Source organism: Staurois parvus, unplaced genomic scaffold (genome assembly GCF_062004578.1).
Source record: "Staurois parvus isolate SC_StPar_1 unplaced genomic scaffold, SC_StPar_1.0 ptg000385l, whole genome shotgun sequence".
Taxonomy (NCBI): Eukaryota; Metazoa; Chordata; class Amphibia; order Anura; family Ranidae; genus Staurois; species Staurois parvus.
The window spans coordinates 396,436-420,249 of NW_028318181.1; the positions used below are offsets into that span (position 1 = coordinate 396,436).

At 45.4% G+C, this 23,814-nt stretch overlaps 1 protein-coding gene across 1 annotated transcript in view; it reads left to right on the top strand.

Annotated features, from left to right (window-relative positions):
• Window positions 1–562: 562 nt before the first annotated feature.
• LOC149455885 (unconventional myosin-Vc-like) overlaps window positions 563–23,814 on the top strand; it is a 194,037-nt gene continuing 170,785 nt past the window's right edge. Inside the window, exon 1 of the mRNA XM_089685756.1 lies at window positions 563–775. Coding sequence (XP_089541882.1) covers window positions 749–775 — 27 coding nt within the window. The 5' untranslated portion in view covers window positions 563–748. The remainder of the gene's footprint in view (window positions 776–23,814) is intronic.

Here is a 23,814-nt window from a genome sequence, read left to right on the forward strand (position 1 = left end):
CCTCAAGATTACATGAAGGGTTCCCCTGGGATAGACAAGTTCTAGCCCAGGGTCCATGGACCTCCAGATTGCATGAAGGGTTCCCTTGGGATAGACAAGTTCTAGCCCAGGGTCCATGGACCTCCAGATTACATGAAGGGTTCCCCTGGAATAGACAAGTTCTAGTCCAGGGTTTATGGACCTCCTTTTTATATGAAGGGTTCCTCTGGGGTGGTCAGGCTCTAGTCCAGGTCCCATGGACCTCCATATTATATGAAGGGTTCTTCTGGGGTGGTCAGGCTCTAGTCCAGGTCCCATGGACCTCCATATAATATGGAGTGTTCTTCTGGGGTGGTCAGGTTCTAGTCCAGGTCCCATGGACCTCCATATTATATGAAGTGTTCTTCTGGGGTGGTCAGGTTCTAGTCCAGGTCCCATGGACCTCCATACTATATGAAGGGTTCTTCTGGGGTGGTCAGGTTCTAGTCCAGGTCCCATGGACCTCCAGGTCCTCCATCCGTCCTGTAGGAGTTCTCAGACAGTCACACCCCTCTCACTGTACAGTCATCCCACAGGGCGCGCCCACCTCTTCAGCTCCCGGGACAGGTGCAGCGCGGGCACGTCTCTCCGCTGCAAGCAATGCGGACATGAACGCGCACCGAGCACCCCATGGGTAACCCGTGAATCTGTGACCGATCACTGCCGAGGATTCACCCAGAACAAGGCGGGGGAAGAGCAGATCGGGCAGCACGTCCACCCTGCGGGCACCATGGCCCTGGCCGAGCTGTACACTCAGGTATGTCCTCCTCCTCCTCCCCGATGATCGGACTGCGGAGAGGACTGAGAGGGGTCGGCTGTGTGATCACCGACCGGTGACGTCATAGGGGAGCCAGTTATCCCCGCACTGCCGGCCCCGCACTCCCCGCATCGCCGATCATTCATTCCTCGGGATGATTGGAAACAATGTAACAGATGAGAGAAGTTCTATGACTTCCTGTACAGGACCGAGTACAATGGAGGCAGCCATAGGGATCCCTTCTATTGTCTGCACTCAGCCTTCTCTCCATATGGTGAGCCTGTGTCCACTCTGTAGATGGATCCTTCTAGTACATTCTGTATAAAAATGGTACTAAACTTATTCCTTAACTACATGGGCCCCCAGGGGGGTTATTCCATAATGTGCCCTCCAGCGCTGCGCCATCCCTGCTCCTGCGGGTCCCAGGCGCTTCCGTCTTCACCGCGTCTCCCCCCTGGCTTCTGGCTGGCTGGTTGCTTCAATCCCCAGATCGTGATGTCATTCCCACACATGTGTACTGGAGTCACATCAGCATGGCACACAGTGGGTGAAGTCACGTCACCATGGCACACAGTGGGTGAAGTCACGTCACCATGGCACACAGTGGGTGAAGTCACATCACCATGGCACACAGTGGGTGAAGTCACATCACCATGGCACACAGTGGGTGAAGTCACGTCACCATGGCACACAGTGGGTGAAGTCACGTCACCATGGCACAAGGTGGGTGGAGTCCCATCACCATGGCACACAGTGGGTGAAGTCACATCACCATGGCACACAGTGGGTGAAGTCACATCACCATGGCACACAGTGGGTGAAGTCACGTCACCATGGCACACAGTGGGTGAAGTCACGTCACCATGGCACAAGGTGGGTGGAGTCCCATCACCATGGCACACAGTGGGTGAAGTCACGTCACCATGGCACACAGAGGGTGAAGTCACATCACCATGGCACACAGTGGGTGAAGTCACATCACCATGGCACACAGTGGGTGAAGTCACATCACCATGGCACACAGAGGGTGAAGTCACATCACCATGGCACACAGTGGGTGAAGTCACATCACCATGGCACACAGTGGGTGAAGTCACATCACCATGGCACACAAGGGGTGAAGTCACATCAGCATGGCACACAGTGGGTGAAGTCACATCAGCATGGCACACAGTGGGTGAAGTCACATCACCATGGCACAAGGTGGGTGGAGTCCCATCACCATGGCACACAGTGGGTGAAGTCACGTCACCATGGCACACAGTGGGTGAAGTCACGTCACCATGGCACACAGAGGGTGAAGTCACGTCACCATGGCACACAGTGGGTGGAGTCCCATCACCATGGCACACAGTGGGTGAAGTCACGTCACCATGGCACACAGTGGGTGAAGTCACGTCACCACAGTACACATTGGGTGGAGTCACGTCACCCTGGCATACAGTAGGTGGAGTCACATCATCCCGACACACAGTGGGTGGAGTCACATCACCCTGGCACACAGTGGATGAAGTCATATCACCCTGGCACACAGTGGGTGGAGTCACATCACCCCAGCACACAGTGGGTTGGGTCACATCACCACGGCATGCAGTGGGTGTCATAGATGTACGCTGCGCGACGCATGCGCAGCTCAGTGTTGGCAGCTGATGGGCAAGAAGGGAGCATTTGTTGCAGAAGACATTGAGGGCCCCTTTCACATGATGGGCCCCTTTCACACGGAGCAGACCTGTCAGCCCAGCAGGGGATCTGCCCGCTGAGCTGTTTTCTATGGGCTGTCAGATGGAAATGGACCGCCTGTCTGTTTCCATCCGAATGTCATCCGACCCGCAAGATGGATGGTGGAACACATCCCCATCTGTCTTTTTTAGCGGACAGGATATGATTGGATGCAGACGGGGGTAAACAGACACATGTCCGCTTACACCCGCCGCTCCATAGGGAACAATTGAGCATCTGATCTGGTCTGCTTGAAAAACAGATAGGAGGACCCGATCTGTCCGCTCATGTGAAAGGGGCCCTAGGGTCTCTGCATTCCTAAAATAAAAAGCGTGCAGGTTTTTAGAAAGTGGGCTTACAGCAGTATTATATCCAAAAGCTAACATTTATTATGTTGCACCTTGCCAATCCTTAGATGTGATGGCTGCATTCATTTTCTTTTGTAGGCTTTCTTCCTTCTATTTTCATGTGGCGATCCAGCCAGCAGGTTTGTTGTGTTTCAAAAGCACAAGCTCTCCAGCAGAATGTATCAGTTTACATGGATGAGACAAATCACTGAACACTGACAGGGGTGATTAAATGATCAGCTTTTATTTATGTAAAACCAATATCTTATAGCCTGGGTTCACACTGATGCGGTGCGGAATTCGCACCGCACCATAATCGCACCCCTTTCATGCGAACTGCTGCAGGTGTGTATGTTAAGTTAATAACACCCCTAAATCTGTTCGCAAAACGCGATGCGATGTGCAGAATCGGATCACATAGGTGTGAATACCCATGCCATCCAATTCTAATGCAGACAAAAAAAGGGTCCTGCACATTTTTGGTGCAGATGTGGTGTGATTTGAGCCATACAAAATGTATGGCTTAAATTGCACCGCACAAAATTCGCATGTGATGTGCACAGGAATGCGGTGTGGCTCCTATGTGAATCACATGCGATATGCTGCACCGCACAAGTGTGAACCCAGGTAAAAGGTTAAAAAAAACTGCTGTAATTGATTATAAATTATTAGCTGGAGTTTGACTCCCACCCCGGCCCCCAACTGACAATGCTGCTCTCTGCTGTGCCTCCTGTGCTCTTTCATCCAGAATGGAGGCACTCTAATACAGGAGGTATGTTACTGGCCAGATCCCCAGGTGAACACAGAGGGCAAAGCCTAAAAAACGAATGCAGAAACCACATCTAATGATTGGTAAGCTGCTGTATATCACATTTTGGGTTTGGGGTTAATACTGCTTTTGATACCGCTTTAAAGTGTATCTTTTTGAAGCTTTGGTCAGAGCGGTGACCCTTGTCAGGTTTTAATTGCTATAGGAATTCACCCATACATGGATTCTGTAGGATTTTCCCTGACACCAACATCCCTGTTCTATTAAACAAAAGAAGAAACCAGTAATGGGAGGGGCATCATTGGTGCATGTTCACACTATTGCGGGTGGTGCAGTTCACATTTGCATGGACACAGCAGCTTATTCATTTGAATGGGTTGCTGTACCTTCGGGAATCACAGGGAAAAAATCCCTGACCCTTTTTTAAATACACAGCCACGTGGACCGGCATAGTACTTTGGTACCATGCAGTTCCACACACGTGAAAGAGTGTGGAGGGTACATGTGATCAGCACAGTGCCAATCAGCACTGTCCAGACAGAGGGTCGGGGGTTATGCAGCCTCCTAGGACAGTCAGAGCAGAATGAAAACTCCTCCTAGAAGATTAACCAGTGCTCAGCTGGACACTGATAGGAGTCACAAGACTGCTATATACTGCCGATGAGAAAAGTTATTTAGCAGTTTATATTTACTAAACTAATTGCATTTCCATGTTGTGTGTACTGTGGGAGACCAGATATAGTGAATGCAGGGTCCGGGGAGACCAGATATAGTGAATGCAGGGTCCGGGGAGACCAGATATAGTGAATGCAGGGTCCTGGGAGACCAGATATAGTGAATGCAGGGTCCTGGGAGACCAGATATAGTGAATGCAGGGTCCTGGGAGACCAGATATAGTGAATGCAGGGTCCGGGGAGACCAGATATAGTGAATGCAGGGTCCGGGGAGACCAGATATAGTGAATGCAGGGTCCGGGGAGACCAGATATAGTGAATGCAGGGTCCTGGGAGACCAGATATAGTGAATGCAGGGTCCTGGGAGACCAGATATAGTGAATGTGGGGTCCTGGGAGACCAGATATAGTGAATGCAGGGTCCGGGGAGACCAGATATAGTCAATGTGGGGTCCTGGGAGACCAGATATAGTGAATGCAGGGTCCTGGGAGACCAGATATAGTGAATGCAGGGTCCTGGGAGACCAGATATAGTGAATGTGGGGTCCTGGGAGACCAGATATAGTGAATGCAGGGTCCTGGGAGACCAGATATAATGAATGCCGGGTCCTGGGAGACCAGATATAGTGAATGTGGGGTCCTGGGAGACCAGATATAGTGAATGCAGGGTCCTGGGAGACCAGATATAGTGAATGTGGGGTCCTGGGAGACCAGATATAGTGAATGCAGGGTCCCGGGAGACCAGATATAATGAATGCCGGGTCCTGGGAGACCAGATATAGTGAATGTGGGGTCCTGGGAGACCAGATATAGTGAATGCAGGGTCCTGGGAGACCAGATATAATGAATGCAGGGTCCTGGGAGACCAGATATAGTGAATGTGGGGTCCTGGGAGACCAGATATAGTGAATGCGGGGTCCTGGGAGACCAGATATAGTGAATGCGGGGTCCTGGGAGACCAGATATAATGAATGCAGGGTCCTGGGAGACCGGATATAGTGAATGCGGGGTCCTGGAAGACCAGATATAGTGAATGCCGGGTCCTGGGAGACCAGATATAGTGAATGCGGGGTCCTGGGAGACCAGATATAGCGAATGCGGGGTCCTGGGAGACCAGATATAGCGAATGCGGGGTCCTGGGAGACCAGATATAGTGAATGCAGGGTCCTGGGAGACCAGATATAGTAAATGCGGGGTCCGGGGAGACCAGATATAGCGAATGCCGGGTCCTGGGAAACCAGATATAGTGAATGCAGGGTCCTGGGAGACCAGATATAGTGAATGCAGGGTCCTGGGAGACCAGATATAGTAAATGCGGGGTCCTGGGAGACCAGATATAGCGAATGCCGGGTCCTGGGAGACCAGATATAGCAAATGCGGGGTCCTGGGAGACCAGATATAGCGAATGCCGGGTCCTGAGAGACCAGATATAGCGAATGCGGGGTCCTGGGAGACCAGATATAGTGAATGCGGGGTCTTGGGAGACCTTATATAGTAAATGCAGGGTCCTGGGAGACTAGATATAGTGAATGCAGGGTCCTGGGAGACCAGATATAGTGAATGCAGGGTCCTGAGAGACCAGATATAGTGAATGCAGGGTCCTGAGAGACCAGATATAGTGAATGCAGGGTCCTGGGAGACCAGATATAGCAAATGCGGGGTCCTGGAACACCAGATATAGTGAATGCAGGGGCCTGGGTTTAGTAACACTTTAAGAGCAGAGCATTTTGGCTGTGGGTGCCTGCAGGTGCAGGATCACATGTGATTTCCACACTTTCCCACACCCACAATAGTGTGAACCCGAAATGGCACACCTATGCATGAACACGGATGCATTTGCAGCCACCAAAACGCATGGGACCGCAGTACCACGTGATTTGGCATGCCACAATTTTAAAAGTTGTACCATGGTTTTGTGCCTTCCCATGCATTCGGCAGTCCATTGAAATGAATGGGCTGTCCAAAATGTGCCGCACGGTAATGTGCAAGAAAGCATGCACACGTGAACTCACCCTTTATGGTGTAAACTGGACCTAAAGTCTTTTTTTTTTCCATTTTGGTTAGAAAAGTGAGGGATTTGCACCCCTGTCAGGTTTTTATTGCTTCAGAAATTCTTCCATACTTGGATTGTATAGGATTTTTCCTTTTGGGGTACATCATCATCCCTATTATTATACATGTGCAATTCATTTAGTTACAAATCCAAACAGACAAAATTTGCATAAGTCGGACATTCAGATGTATTTGAATCTTCGAATCACAATAGTAAAGAATTTCGACGTAACAGAAATCAATTATGAGGAAAACAATGAATGTATTTGTTTCATTTGGATGGCATGATGTGATAGTTTGGGCCTTTTATTAATGTTTGAAGCATCCGAAAGGAAGTGAAAACATAATGTGTGAACAAATTAATTTGCATCCATTCGTTTTTATTCTCGTGAGCATAGTGTGAATATTCTAATAACATTCTTTTTGAATTGGAGTTGTGCTTGAGAGACCATTTGTTTAATTTGTATGTGCGTGGACCAACAAACAAAGTTCATTGGGAACAAGAAAGTGAATTCAACTTCATAACATAACGAATGAATACGTATTAATTTGGATTCATTCGTTTTATTGAGATGAGAGTGGCACAGTACTCTTTGACTCTTGGATATTCAGCTGATTCTTAAAGTGTTACTAAACCCACAACAGTAAAATCAGTCTGTATTTGCAGTAAAGCATGCTTGTTATACTCCCTGTGGAGCCTAAGGGGTTAATCCTCTGCATTGTGTAAAAAAGGCTGTTTGATCCTGTCTTCTCTGATCCTCCCCTTCTTCCAGTGTCCCCCTCTTATCTCCTAATAAGTCCTCATGCACACTGGATGTTTTTACAGCGGCTGTTTTTTGGCTTTTGACATTTTTTTCCCCCAGCATGTTATCCTATGTGTCCATGCACACATAGACTGTAATCAACGTTTTTTGACTGAGAAAAAAACAGAACTAGTGGGTTTCTAGAGGAGTCTTTTAGCTGTACAAATGCTCTAATGCTGTAAAACGCAGCAAACCAGAGCTTTTGGACTTTTTTGGGCAAAAAAAAAAATGTTTTTGGTAAAAAAACGCTAAAAACGCAAATGCAACAAAACCTGCCTAAATGCTAATGCAAAAACGCTGAAAAACTTGCATTTTTAACATGACTTTACACAGCTAGCACTACCAGCCTTGTTAAAATGCCCAGTGTGCATGGAGCCTAAGACATATCTTGTGGAGACACTCTGCACATGCTCAGTTTGGTGTCTATTTCTAGAGAGACTTTTTTTCTTTTCTTGGGAAAGTGTATATGATCAGCACAGGGCCGATTAGCATTGTCCAGACAGAGGTCAGGGGTTCTGCATCCTCCTAGAGCAAAATGAAAACTCTTACAAGTTTTAACCAGTGCTCAGCTGGACATTGATAGAAGCCTGTTCCACGGTCCACAGTGAACCCCCCCCCCCCCCGCAGACTGCTCTAACTGCTGATAAGAAAAGGTATTTAGCAGTTTATAGCTACTAAAATAATTGCATTTCCATGTTCTGTGTACTGTGGGAGGCCAGATATAGTGAATGCAGGGTCCTGGGTTTAGTAAAACTTTAACATAATTAGTTATTATAAAAAATGTCTGTCTATCTATCCAGTCATATCCGACCCTTGGCGATTGCATGGGCTGTCACTAGTAAGCGACTTTTCCATGAATTCTCTTAGCAATAATTTTACAGGGTAGGTTGCCAGGTCTTTCGCCAACCCCTACCATGCAGGAAATCCCATGTGGCCAATGGATGAAACTAGGACAATTTAGACAGGAGACAATTAACCTACCAGCATGTCTTTGGAGTGTGGAAGGAAACTGGAGTACCCAGAGGAAACCCTTCGCAAACACAGGGAGAACATGCAAACTCCATGCAGGAGGCGCCATGGTTAGGAATTTAATCCATGACCCAATTACTGCAAGGCAGAAGTGCTAACCATTAAGTCACTCTGCCGCCCATAAAAAATGTATTACATATGAAATGGTAACATATTGCAATAAATACAGTACGATAAGATGATTGCTACCCATTGTGTTTGGGTTGGATCAGGGGCGGACTGACAACTCATGGGGCCCCCGGGCAATAGGGAATCATGGGGCCCCTGTGTCCTTGCCCAAACTTAAAAAAGCCTATGAAAAAGGTACCAGGGGCATCTCATGGGGCCCCCTACTGACCCCGGGCCCTCGTTCAGTGCCCGAGTTTCCAAATGGTCAGTCCGCCCCTGGGTTGGATAGAGGTAGATCCATCAGAATCTTCGAATCACAACATATCGAATGAACCCGAAATGAATTTTGTTGCATTCGTTATTTTCGGATGCACGCTACTCCGGTCAGTATCCAGACACGTTAAAACGAATATAGCCAATCTTCCAAAATAACAGAAAAATAACAGCACTAAACACCAAAAATACGCAGCAATTGGGAACAACGAATATATACTCTCCTAAAGTGTTTAATCGTCCTGGAAATTGATCACTCTAACATAACGATTATGACTAAATGAAATGATTTACTTAAGAAATGAAATCAAAATGAAACCAGACTGCCACCCCCATTAATAACGTGCAAGCTTAGGGGGTTCTACGCCCAACAGTCACTCACTTGTCAAAATCACTACTCCTGTCAGCCTTACAACGGAAGGAAGGCACCCCCATCCCTACAGTAAAACCATTGCGCCCAGGGCGGCCGCTCCTCCTACCCACCCCTTGGGCGAAGGTCTTTCATTGCCCACAACAGCTGATGCAGCGGTCCAGGCACTTGGAAAAATACGCTCTTCTGTACCCTCCTTTCCTCCGGGATGCTGTCCTGGAACAAGGAGGGCTCAGAGAGATTCTGATTGGTCAGCACAGCACTGATCAATGCCCAGTTGCCATTGCGAGCATTATGATGCTACACATCCTCTGGGCTTTGTACTGCATGGCATGAGCAGTAAAAGGTAATCATCCAAGGAGGTAAGTGCAAGGGGGGCCAGGGGTATGGGGAGGGAGTTGTAATTTAGTTCACTTTTTCATTTTTTGTTAAAAATTAGCCCTTTAAAACTGAACTCCAGGAAGATCTTCTTTTGCAAGTGGGAATGTGCCTGCACTGCAAGGGTTAACTGCTCCTTTGTGCCTAGGGTTATTAGAAAAGCAGTTTAACTTATCTGATCCTCAGTTCCTGCAGGCTCCACCACATTGTTCGACCGGTTGGTGCAGCCTATTCTCCTCTGCATTCCAGTGGGCTAAAGTCCTCTGACATCATCGAGACCGATATAGGGACCACAGACCTGCATTGGACATGAGGACAGCGATGGACAGACCACTGCCAGAGCAGAGGGGAGTGCCATTTGCTGGGGGAGATGAAGATCAGGCAAGAAAAAGTGCTCTTACCGTATCCTAGATTAAACGAGCAGCTACTCCTTGCAGTGCAGGTGCAGCCCAACTACAAGGGAAGACTTAGCTTTAGTTTGGATGTAAATGTGGTGGTTGCATTTGTTTTTTTTTTTCAGATTTTTTTCCTTTTATTTTCACCTGGTGATCTGGCCAGTAACACACTTCCTGTCTTATGGTGTCTCCATTCTGAATGATGGAGCGACAGAGACACCTTTGGACAGCAGCATTGTCAGTCAGGGGAGAGGGGGAGTGTTAGATTTAGTAGCAGATTTAGATATAATAACTAAAGTTGAACTCTAGCTAACACTTTATAAGAAGTTACAGCAAACAGCTTTTTTTCCTTTTGGGATAAATAAAAGCTGTTTATTGGCAACTAAAAAATGATCCCTTGATGAAGGGCTGCACCTACACTGCAAGTGTTAATTGCTCGATGAAGTCTAGGGCAACAAAAAAAACAAGGTTTACATACGTGATCCTCCACTCTTCCCTGACGCTAGAGTAGATCAGTCCCCACTGCCTCCTCTTCTCCAAGTTCCAGCAGTCTTGGATCCTGACATCACCAAGACCAGAGAAGGTTCCATAGCCTTGCACTGGACATGATGATGCCAAGGGACAGTCCACTGCCAGTGAGGGGGAGCGCCATCTGCTGAGGAACAAAGGATCAGGTAAAAAAAAAAGTTTCTCCTCTCCCCTAGACGCGAGCAGCTATTAGGGTTTAAACTTTAAGCTTTAAAGTTGGTGAGAAATACCGAGGCCTAAACAAACGTTGGTTGTACCAGAGTATAGATCCAAACCCTAGAAGAGGAGCAACAAAAAAGTTGAATGATAGATTGGTAGAAAAAGGGATGGGATTTGCGTATTAATGTGTGCATAGCCAAGACTTCTTTTAAGCTTTAGATAGAGAGGAGGGGTTAAACCCCTTTCAGTTTATTTATTGTTCCATAATAGCTTTATTAACCACTTCAGCTCAGGAAAAAGATTTACCCCCCTTCATGACCAGGCCATTTTTTGCGATACGGTGCTGCATTACATTAACTGACAATTGCGCGCTCATGCAACGCTGATGATGCAACAGGAAGTTAGAGGAAATCTCCCAAAGTGAGGGAAATTCCTCACCGTAGGCAGTTATCCCTGGTACAGGTGTCCTCACTGAAAGATTCCCCCTAGCTGCTTGTTCTGGGGGAAATTGTAATATATTGTATTTCCCTTACTTTTTTTTTCTCAGTGACAATAGTCAGCAAGTCAAACAGAGGGGTAAATCTTCCCAAGCAGCAATAAAAACTTGACAGAGGGTATAGGCCTTCGGCCCCTTTCACACGGGCGCTTTTAATTGAGTCCACTTGTCCATTTTTCAGGCCTACCCAATTGGACCGTACACCCTTCTGCATCCGATCCGCTAAAAACATACGGATGGGGGATTCCTTCCCCATCTGTCTAGCAGATCAGGGCAGATGACAGTCAGATGTAAACAGACAGGTGGTCCGTTTACATCTGACTTCCCCATAGAGGACAGTGGGCTGTGTTTGTGTCCACTCTACACAAGCGGAGCAGAGACAGACCTGTCATCTGCCTGCCCAGTGGGGACTATTGGATAGATCCCCACTGAGCAGACGAATCTGCTTGGTGAAGTCCTCCCTTGTGAAAGAGGCCTTCCCTACTCTACGCAAAACTAAACAAAGGTTTTGCCTAGGTCAAATCCTTAATACTCATCTAGGTTAATGACCATCAGAGAGGGAGATATCATATTACCCCTGTACAAATCATTAGTAACACCTCATCTGGAATATGCAGTTCAGTTTTGGGCACCAGTTCACAAAAAGAACATTGGGGAACTGGAGAAAGTACAGAGAAGGGCAACCAAACTGATAAGAGGCATGGAGGAGCTCAGCTATGAGGAAAGATTAGAGGAACTGAATTTATTCTCTCTTGAGAAGAGGAGATTAAGGGGGGATATGATCAACATGTATAAATACATCAGTGGTTCATATAGTGAACTCGGTGTAGAGCTATTCACCCTGAGGTCATCACAGAGGACAAGGGAGAACTCTTTACGTCTGGAGGAAAAGAAATTTAATCTCCAAACATCTCCAAACAAAGGTTTCTTCACAGTGAGAGCTGTGAAATTGTGGAATAGACTCCCTCCAGAGTTTGTTCTGGCCAGCTCAGTGGATTGCTTCAAAAAAGGCCTGGATTGTTTCTTGGATACACAGAATATAACTGGATACTAACATGTATAGGTAAAGCTGATCCAGGGAATATCCGATTGCCTCTCGGGGGATCAGGAAGGAATTTTTTTCCCTGCAGGAGCAAATTGGATCATGCTTTGCTGAAGTGTTTGTTTTTTGAGAAGTCCCACCATATGTGTAGGAGAGGGATCACCTCTGCGTATCCACTCTTCCTATTTTCTTTGGTGATTTGTAGATGGCTACAAAGATGCTGCTGTAGCTGATTAGTATAGGCAGCTACAGCAGAAGAATTGTTTCTGCAGCTACAGATTGCTAGTAAAAGGTGGTCACTAGTAGAGGTGAGCTTAGGCGTGTCCTGATGCTCTTCCAAACCCACATGGCCCAGCCCGCCACGAAGCTGTCACCTGTAATGGACCAATCATCTATGCGCAGACCTTCCCATATACGAGGGGCATGCATATCTGATTTGTGGGGCGGGGAATGCCATGGCCGCAGATTACTTCTAGTTACTAGAAACACCATTGGATAAGAATTTTAATTACAGAAGCTGGCGATTCTGTAGCTAATTTCAGGCGGTGAAAAAAGTTTCCGTGGCACAGACCTTTGCTTGCAATGTAATTTCCTTGAACTTTCCTTGAAAGTTCTTTAGAAAGGTAAAAGTGTGGATCACTGTTTACCAAAAAAAATGTTTGGACAGTACTTTACTTTAAATGTTTCACAATGTTAGGGTTCATGCACACAGATGTCTTTGCAGTTGTATGGGTGTACAGTATAAAATACGCCTATGTTTGTGATGCCCAGGAGCCCCAGCTGCTGTGGAATTCTGCCCATAGGGGTGAACTATCAAATACGTTGTACGTGAATATTTGTGTAAATGCTGGTACTTGTGTTTATAGGTACAAGTTTCACGTTTGGTAAAATACGCCCATACATATGCAAGTACTGTCATTTGCACCCATATACCCGCGTACTGCGTACTTTGTAATTCATTGTTATAGGCAGGATTATGCAGCAGCTGTGGCTCCTGGGCACCTCAAATACAGGCGTATTTCATGCTGGACATCCATACGCCTACAAATACATCCATGTGTATGAGTCCTAAGTCAATAAAAACAAGACAAATACCTTAGTGGAAGCCGAATTAAATTGGCTTTGCCATTGCTTGAGGAAGGTATTCCTTGTATCTCAGAGAGTCCTATGAATTGGTCAAGTCATCTGCTCATACATGTTATCTCTGTGTTTGTTCGAGCAAGAAAGCATGTTAATAAATAATACATGTCACCAACAAAGCTTCGGAATACCTTATTACTGGAAGAAGTTTATCAATAACTAGGAGAGGGGGCTAAAGGAAAGGCGATACGTGTCACCTGAGGGCACTTGCAATCCCTGGAAACAGGTGACTTTGTGCCGTGAAGTCCACATTTGTTCTACTATACCATTCTTATTGCTCCTGATTACAGTGAGAACTGAGCTGGTGGTTTTGGCCAGACAATAGGTCAGGTTCTAGACATGTGCATTGAAGATATTTCGTTTTATGTATTACATGGCTTTGTTCCTGAGATTCAGTCCTGAGGAGAACCCATATTTTAGTTCAAGGCTGATACCAGCTGGTCTGACATTTTTTAATGCCCGAGTTCCTGCTTACCTGTTACATTATGGGGTGGGGGTGTCTTACTCTCCCTGTTAGATTTTTCATTCCCTTCACAATATAGAAAATGCAGCAAAAGTAGTAAAGCTAGCCCTACAGGCTGAACTAGAGATATCAGTCACTTGCCCCATTCTGGCTAAACAGCTTGACTGGAGGAATCTTGTCTGCCAGCTATTGTATTCAATCAGTCATGACACCCATGGCTGCCTGAGTACCCTAAATTTGACCATACATGGATTGAAATTCAGCTGGTTCAGCAAGCAATGGCCACATTTTGATAAATATATGGGTTTGCTGGTTGTGCACAAGTCGATCTATTGATTGACTTGTGTACAACCACCCTGTCAGGTTTTTCCTGAAAGATCAGTACCTCTGGTCATAGCAACATTGATCATTGTCAGGGGAGCCTTCCACTCCGTCAGAACACAGTAGCGCTTTGGGTGGGATTCCACCAACAGTGGAGTGTGTCCATGAGGCAATAGGCATAGATATGCCATTTCTTCAGAGCGCATGGGCCGGTGACGCCACCGGCTGCAGGGACACTGAATATGTTTATGTGATATTCCTTGTACCTATCGGTGAGCTTTATTATAATCTTACCTGTAGGTACAAGAGTCCAGTGAGAGTTTACTCCCGCAGTTACTGCATCTGATAGTTTGGCTGACAATATCCCACCTGGCTCAGTTGATTTTAAAATCTTTCCGAGCCAGGTGGTGTGGACGAGGCCACTCACAGCTCTAATTGTGGCCATTTCAGCAGGAATCGGCCAGAATGTGAGCCATGTAGGGCAGGCTTAAAGACAATGTAAATTCTAACAATACATTTCTCTTATTTGCTCCCTTTTTGATCTAAGCATACCATTGCTCAGTCTTGCCATGGTGTGTGACCTGTGACATGAAACTGTCTTCCAAACCTCACTTTAGTAGCAGAGTTTGGCCGTTCCTTACCCAGTTTTAAATGTCCAACACAGCTGTTTATGTTTCGGTTAATGACTGTGTTTCAACCTACATATGAAATTGATGACCATTAGCACCTGCTTGGCATAATTGGAAATCCCTGACTTTGTGCAAGTGTAAGAACCAATGCTGGTTTGAAGCCAAAGGGTAGTCATACCAAATATTAATTTGATTTAGATGTTTCTTTTGTTTGCTTACTTTGATTTTATAAAGTGATAAAAATAATCTCTCTCTCTCTCGGAAAATAATTATTTGATCACCTGCAGATTATGTAAATTTGCCCACTTACAAAGAAATGAAGAAAGAAAGAAATGAATGGTGTATAATTTTTATCATAGGTGTGTTTTAAATGATCGTGCCAGAATATCAACCAAAAATCCAGAAAAAACACATGATACAAATTTTATAAGTAGAGTTGCAGTTCAGTGAGTAAAATAAGTATTTGTTCACCTACCAATCAACAATAATTCTGGCTCCCACAGACTGGGTATGTGCTCATGTGGTACACAGATTAGTCCTGTCAATTTAAGAAGGTGCTCCTAACGATAACGATAACTTATGTGTATAAAAGACACCTGTCCACAGAATCTCTTTCTTGGGCAACACCATGGGCAAGACAAAAGAGCTGTCAAAATACGTACGTCCCTAACCCCAGAAACTACCAAGCAACTCATTCACCCCCTTATTATTTCACGACTTGACTACTGTAACTCCCTCCTCACTGGCTTACCTCATCACAAGCTATCCCCGCTTCAGCCTATCCTGAATTCTGCAGCCAGACGCATCCACCTTACTAACCGCTCCGTATCTGCCACCCCCCTCTGCCAATTCCTCCACTGACTTCCGATTGCCCAACGCATAAAATTCAAATTGCTAACATTGACGTACAAAGCTGTTCATAATACTGCCCCAAACTACATCACCGATCTGGTATCCAAATACCACCCAAAACGTACTCTCTGCTCCTCACAAGACCTCCTACTCTCTAGTTCCCTGGTCTCCTCCTCCCTTGCCCGTCTCCAGGACTTCTCCAGGGCTTCCCCCATCCTCTGGAACTCACTACCCCAATCCATCAGACTGTCACCTACCCTCCTCACCTTTAGGCGCACCCTGAAAACAAATCTCTTCAGGGAAGCCTACCCCGCCCTCACCTAATTGCCGATCTCCTCCACTCCTCCTACCACTCCATCCCCCACAGCTATTTCCTCCTGTACCACTATCCCCTCCCTCCTAGATTGTAAGCTCCAAGGAGCAGGGCCCTCGAACCCCTTGTGTATTGTATTGTATTGTAACTGTACTGTCTCGTGTACTGTCTCCCATTATAATGTACAGCGCTGACCAAACTATTGGCGCTATATAAATACTGTATGATAATAATAATAATAATAAAGGACATCAGGGACAAGATTGTAGACCTGCACAAGGCTCAAACTGGTGAGAAGGAGACAATTGTTAGAGCGATTATTTGCAAATTAAGGAAATACAAAATAACCATCAATCGCCCTTGGTCTGGAGCTCCATGCAAGATTTCGCCTCATGGGGTAAGGGTGATCATGATAAAAGTGAGGGATCAACCCAGAACTACACGAGAGGAGCTTGTGAATGATCTCAAGGCAGTTGGGACCACAGTCAGCAAACAAACCATTGGTAAGACAATACGCCGCCATGGATTGAAATACTGCAGCACCTGCAAGGTCCCCCTCCTCAAGAAGGCACATGTACAGACCTGTTTGAAGTTTGCCAATGAACATCTAAATGAATCTACATCTGAACATCTGAAGGATTGGGAGAAAGTGCTGTGGTCAGATGAGACCAAAATTGAGCTATTTTGCATTATTTTGACCTGCTTTGTTTGGAGGAAGAAAAATGCTGACTATGACCCTAAGAACAACATCCCTGCAGTCAAGCACGGAGGTGGAAACTTTATGCTTTGGGGCTGTTTCTCTGCTAAAGGTACAGACGGACTTTGCAGCATTGAGGGGCATCTGGACGGGGCAATGTATTGTGAAATTTTCCAGCATGACAATGACCCAAAACATACCACCAAGGCAACAAAGGAGTGGTTCAAGAAGAAGCACATTAGGATCATCAAGAGGCCTAGCCCATCTCCAGACCTTAATCCTATAGAAAATTTATGGAGGGAGCTGAAACTTTGAGTTGCCAAGTGACAGCCAAGAAAACCTAAAAAATTAGAGAAGATCTGTAAAGAAGAGTGGACCAGTATCCCAACTGAGATTTGTACAAACCTGGTAACCAACTACAAGAAACATCTTACCTCTGTGCTTGCCAACAAGGGTTTCTCCACCAAGTACTAAGTCATGTTTTGCTTGGGAATTATATACTTATTTTACTCACTGAACTGCAACTCGGTTTATAACATTTGTATCATGGGTTTTTTCTGGATTTTTGGTTGATATTCTGACTCTATCAGTTAAAATACACCTTTTGATAAAAATTATTCATTTCTTTGTAAGTGGGAAAACTTAAAAAATCTGCAGGAGATCAAATATATATTTTCCCCACTGTATATATATATATAATTAAAGCATTCTCACTTTACATCATTTCTTCGCACCTGCCTAAAACATTACAGTACTGCTGTACACTCACTGGCCACTTTGTTAGGTACACCTTGCTGGTGCCAAGAGAATATCCCCCACACCATTACACCACCACCAGCATGAACCGTTGATACGAGGCAAGATGGATCCATGCTTTCATGTTCTTTACACCAAAGTCTGACCCTACCATCTGAATGTTGCAACAACCAGTCTGCCCATTCTCCTCTGACATCAACAAGGCATTTTCATCCACACAACGGCCGCTCACTGGATATTTATTATTTTTCAGATCATTCTCCGTAAACTCAAGAGATGGTCGTGTGTGAAAATCCCAGTAGATCAGCAGTTTTTGAATTACTCACACCAGCCCGTCTGGCACCAACAACCACGCCATGGTCAAAGTCAATTAAATCCCCTTTCTTTCCCATTCTGATGCTCAGGTTTTAACTTTAGCAAGTCATCTTCACCACGTCTAGATGCCTAAATGCATTGAGTTGCTGCCATGCGATTGGCTGATTAGCAATTTGTGTTACCAAGCAATTGAACAGATGTACCGAATAAAGTGGTCGGTGAGTGTTTATGCTGCTTGTGAATCTGGTGCCTTCCATGCTTTCCAGCTCAGAGTTTTTGCAGGGTCTCTCTGGCCAGTGTGCGCGGAATAAGTGCCATGACTGACCCAGACTAAGCTGAAGCTATGGCCACCAAATGAGTACTGGTTAAGGCTCCTCTTACATTGATTCAAACATGTGAATGCACATAGGATAGCACCAAGGAGCAATAATAAACACAGTAAAGAGACACACACATAGTTTAGGTTTTAATTGTATTTTTTTATTTTACCACAGTGCCTATTTAAGGGGTAACCCCAACTAAACAAAACACCGTGACATGATGTGTAATAAATAATATTGGAGGGTGGATGGGACTTCAGGCAGACTGTCTGAGCGGGGAGTGCAGAGCTTTTATAGGTTACATCATGGCGTCCTAATCCCGCCAAAAGCCTCCAATAGTAAGCTGTCACTGGGGGAAGATTCCTGTTGCAGAAACCAGTGGCAACCTGTGATGGGGGGGGGGAAGAGAATACAGTGCCCCCCATGGGGCCCTTGCTTAGCGCTAGGGACCCAATCATTATGTGACATACAGCACAGGTCTGTTTATTAAAAATATGCCTAGCTATTCAAGTGACAATGCATGTGTATTCTTTTGTGTGAATTAACCAGCATTGGCTCATTCGTTTTACCGATTTTTTTTTTTGCACCATTTTGAGGTTGCTTTGTGAATAGGACAAAATCAAATGTTCATAAAGTATTTTCTCTTCTGGTTGATTGGTCTTTCAGGCTATTTCTGTTCTGATCAAATGTTCTTAAAGTGATAGTAAAGGCAAATTTAAATATATAATTAAATAACAAACATGGTATACCTACCTGCTCTGTGCAGCAGATTTGCACAGAGCAGCCCTGATCCTCCTCCTCCTCCTGGGTCCCCTGCTGGTGCTCCTGGCCCCTCCCTCCTGCTGTGTGCCCCCACAGCAGGCAGCTTCCTATGGGGGCACCCAAGCAGCCTCGCTCCCGAGCCACTGCTCTGCATATCCATTCGCATGCAGAGCCATGGCTTACCCACCCTTCCACCCCTCTCTTCTCATTGGATCACTATCTGTGATTGATAGCAGCAGGAGCCAGTGGCTCCCTCTGCTGTCTCAGCCAATGAGGAGTGAGAGCCAAGGACCATCGCTGGAGCAGGCTCAGGTAAGTATTAGGGGGGCTGGGAGGGCTGCTGCATACAGAAGGTTTTTTACCTTCATGCTTAGAATACATGAAGGTAAAAAACCTTCACCGTTTACATCCACTTTGAGCTATTGTGTAAAGAGGAAATGCACTGCATCTGAGCACCACAAACCAAAAACACGATTTCATTCATTTTTAATGGTCAAAGCAATCTCCCCCATCCATCCATGTCCTCATGCTTCATTTTGCTGAGAAATCACTTTGAAAACACCCCCTAGCATTTCTGCTTGTGGCCATCATGAGAAAGGGCAAATGATTCATGTAGCATTTACTTCTGGCTTCTCCTCTGCTCCTTCTCGCCGGATTTCAGTGGTTGCAGGAGGAAAATGTACATTATGCTATTCAAAATAAAAAACGTGACATTCTAAACTATTTCATTGTGGCTCACGACAAGTCACCAAATTACTTAAAGTGTTACTGAACCCACAACAGTAAAATCAGTCTGTAAATGCAGTAAAGCATGCTTTTTATACTCACTGTGGAGCCTAAGGGGTTAATCCTCTGCATTGTGTAAAAATGCTGTTTGATCCTGACTTCTCTGATCCTCCCCTTCTTCCAGTGTCCCCCTCTTATCTCCTGATAAGACATATCATGTGGAGGCACTCAGCACATGCACATTTGGTGTGTATTGCTAGAGATTTTCTTTTCTCGGGAGAGTGCATGTGATCAGCACAGGGCCAATCAGCACTGTCCAGACAGAGGTCAGGAGTCCTGAATCCTCCTAGAGAAGAACGAAACCTCCTTCTACAAGCTTTAACGTGTGCTCTGCTGGACACTGATAGAAGTCACAAGACTGCTCTAACTGCTGATGAGAAAAGGTTTTTAACAGTTTATATTTACTAAAATAAATGAATTTCTATGTTGTGTGTACTGTGAGAGACCAGATATAGTGAATGCAGGGTCCTGGGAGACCAGATATAGTGAATGCAGGGTCCTGGGAGACCCGATATAGTGAATGCAGGGTCCTGGGAGACCGGATATAGTGAATGCAGGGTCCTGGGAGACCAGATATTGTGAATGCGGGGTCCTGGGAGACCGGATATAGTGAATGCGGGGTCCTGGGAGACCCGATATAGTGAATGCGGGGTCCTGGGAGACCCGATATAGTGAATGCGGGGTCCTGGGAGACCAGATATAGTGAATGCAGGGTCCTGGGAGACCAGATATAGTGAATGCAGGGTCCTGGGAGACCAGATATAGTGAATGCAGGGTCCTGGGAGACCAGATATAGTGAATGCAGGGTCCTGGGAGACCCGATATAGCGAATGCAGGGTCCTGGGAGACCCGATATAGTGAATGCAGGGTCCGGGGAGACCCGATATAGTGAATGCGGGGTCCTGGGAGACCCGATATAGTGAATGCGGGGTCCTGGGAGACCCGATATAGTGAATGCAGGGTCCTGGGAGACCAGATATAGTGAATGCAGGGTCCGGGGAGACCAGATATAGTGAATGCAGGGTCCTGGGAGACCAGATATAGTGAATGCAGGGTCCTGGGAGACCCGATATAGCGAATGCAGGGTCCTGGGAGACCCGATATAGCGAATGCAGGGTCCGGGGAGACCCGATATAGTGAATGCAGGGTCCGGGGAGACCCGATATAGTGAATGCAGGGTCCTGGGAGACCCGATATAGTGAATGCAGGGTCCTGGGAGACCAGATATAGTGAATGCAGGGTCCTGGGAGACCCGATATAGTGAATGCAGGGTCCTGGGTATAGTAACACTTTAAGTGGCCCTTGCTCTTCAAAGGGTTGAGCACCCCTGTCCTAGAAGCTAATAGTGTTATCCTATGTGTCCATGTACACTATTGTATGCTAGAAGCAATTTTCAAGCTTCAGTGTTTACGAGCAGAAAAACAAAATAGTTTTTGTAGCGTTATTGTGAGCGTTTTTCCGGCAAAAAAAAATGCTGAATGCTTCTAAACTCTCCTAAACACTTCTAAATGCCAATAAAATGTTCCTAACAGCTTTTTTTCTTCATGCACTGTAAAAACGCTAATAAAATGCTAATGCTCCTAAATGCTACTACAACCCAGCAAAAAACACTATTATCAGCGTTTTCCATCCAGCATTTTTTCTAGCATTTTTTGAGCTAATAAAAAACACTAATGTGCATGGAGCCTAAAATTTATGTCACTATTGAGACTTCATGCACATTGGTGCATTCACCTGTACAGTGTAAAAACTCTGCGAATGTTTGTGCTCAGGATGCCCTGATGCGTACAAGATGGGTGAACGCTTCTACTTGTGTAAAATGGCGCATGCACATAGACGTAATGTCCTGAATGCACCCGACCTGTGATCGGAGCATTACATCTGTGTGTATGTGCCACTTTACGTAAGTAGCGGCACATTGCTGCACGCAGCCAACCTCACCCATTCATGTCTATGGGCAGTGGTAAGCAGCACCAGGACATTCTGGGCAGCACAATTCACAGCATTTACACTGCACAGGTAAATGCACCCACAAGCATGAAGCCTTGAACCCATTTATGTCTTTGCACATGCACAAGGAATTTACTGATGTTTATGTGTAGAATCTTGCTAAGTAAAAATGCAAGTTATGTTCAGTAAGGGCTCATGTACACTGCAGCTGATAAACTCACGTTTAGGAGCTTTTCTGCGTTTTTTTTCAGCAGCCCCTGAACTCTCCCTAATGTTTTCCTATGTGTCCATGTACACATCTTCGTTTACAGTCGTTTACAGGCATTTGAGTTTACAGTCGTTTTTTTTGAACGCAGAAAACTTGCATACAGCAGTCGATTTTTTCAGCGTTTCAAAAGCAGAACGCGGCAAATCACGTTTATAAGCGTTTGCAAATTTTTTTTAACTCTTCCAGTTCCCGATGCTGTCCAGAGCTTTTTTCATCATGAAAAATGCATGCAAAGCATTTAAAAGGTACTTAGATGGACAAAACACTGAACACAGGATGTTCCTACCAAGCTTGTCGCACATAGTAATGACCAATTCACACCTCACACCTCTCCCACCCTTGGAAACAAAAGATATGTTAATGACCATTCACACCTCAAATTCCTCATGAAGACCCCCTGCCAGGTGGCCTTAATGACTCACTCCAAAAAACGCTGGAAAAAAAATGCTGGCAATAGCATTTTTTAGTAGCATTTAGGAGCACTAGCGCCTTATTAGCATTTTTACAGTACATGTAGGAAAAAAAGCTGTTAGGAGCGTTTTAGTAGCTTTCAGTGTTTTTTTTCTGCCGGAAAAACGCTTCCAAAAACTCTACAAACACAATTTTTTTTCTTCTCCCAGACGCTGAAATTTGAAAAATTTTACTAGCCTAAAATAGTGTGCATGGACACATAGGAGAACACTATTTAGCTTTTAGGAGCAGCAAAAAAAATGCTGATAACAGCTTCTAGGAGCTTAAGTTTCTTCTTGCAGAGCTTCTGGAATTTTCTACCACCATTAGATTGGCTTAAAATGGATTCAATCCCAAACAATCTTAGTCCCGAGGGATCATTATTATGGGCTTCTTGGAAATGTCGGGGGACTAAGTAATTACTTCTGTTTTTCTTCTGTTTACAATTTTCTTGGAAATTAATGATATTGCATTTGTGCTCACTGAGTCTCACTCTTAGAGGTCTAGTTGTCCGACCAATATACAAAAGGCCACATGGACAGATCAAAACATAAATGACAAAAGAGGTACTGCAATTGATTAATTGTCTAATTTTATGTGTACGGCCATTTGTGCCTACCACAACTTTTTTCCTATGCCACATAAATTTGCAAGCTCCACATTTACTCACCCCACATTTATAACAGCCTACCTGGTCAAAGATGGCTGTCCAAGGGCTGGCATTAATAGTAGTAGTTTTAGTGTTGATTTTTGGTACCCTACTAGGTGCAATGTAGCTGTCAGGAATGGACTTGCCAATAACGGTGGGACTCACCTGCCTTGTGGGCTGCAGTACCAGGGCTGGCCAGCGGGTGCTCTCAGCAATCAGAGACTCACCCCTGCAGTCAGCCAAAACACCTGAAGCTGATTGCAGGGGTTGTATTTAAGGAATGGCCAGACTCACAGTCAGGGCCTTGGTGTGTGTTTTTCCATGGGCCCCTGTATCTTGTAACCTGCATTCCTGTTCCTGTTTCTGCCTGACTTGTTGCCGACCCTGTCTGATCCTGACCTCTGCTGACTTCTCCTGTTTGATCCCTGGCTTGTGACCCTGACCATTCTCTGCCCGCCTGCTCCTCCTGTACCTACCTGCCCGATAGTTATCGACCCGGCCTGCCTGACTACATTGTGCTCTATATGTGTATGTACCTGTGTATCTATATCAGTTTAGCTTTGGGTTTGTTTCACCTTGTTGTATGTATTTGTGTTAGCTTGGGGTTTGGTGCACTGCGTTTATATTTGTATTGTTAGTCTCAATAAATTATATTATTTACTATATCTGAAGCCTACGTTTCCCTGTGTCAGTCCACACACTTCTGGTCACACCCGCATCCCTGACAGTAGCTCCTAAGATCTCTAGGTTTCCTGAAAGAGATCTCAGGTTTGGGGGCAAGACAGTTTTTCAAAATCGGATCTTGTCTTAAAATACCCCAATTTTTGTGTAGGGTCCTTTGTATGTCAAAAGCATTGGTATTATATCTGGTGCAAAATCTCACATGGTTACTGTATCTATTGTTTTCTGCAGCCCCTTTGATGCGCCTACTGTGTGTGAAGGAGGGTGATGATATATGCGGAGAGTTTTCTAACTCATACTGAGCTCTATATTTCAAATATGCTTCATCAATGTTTGCCTCACTATAACCTTTTTCTAGGAATTTTGTTCTTAAAATGGAACTTTGTTCATCATAATCCATCCTTGTGGTACATGTTCTCTGCAGTCTGCAGTACTGGCCAATTGGGACATTTTTTTTGTTCAATTTTGATGCTAACGGGTCATGTGATGTCAGGCTCCGCCTTCGGGTGGTTCTGATACAGCCCTTTTGTTACCATTTAGTAACTT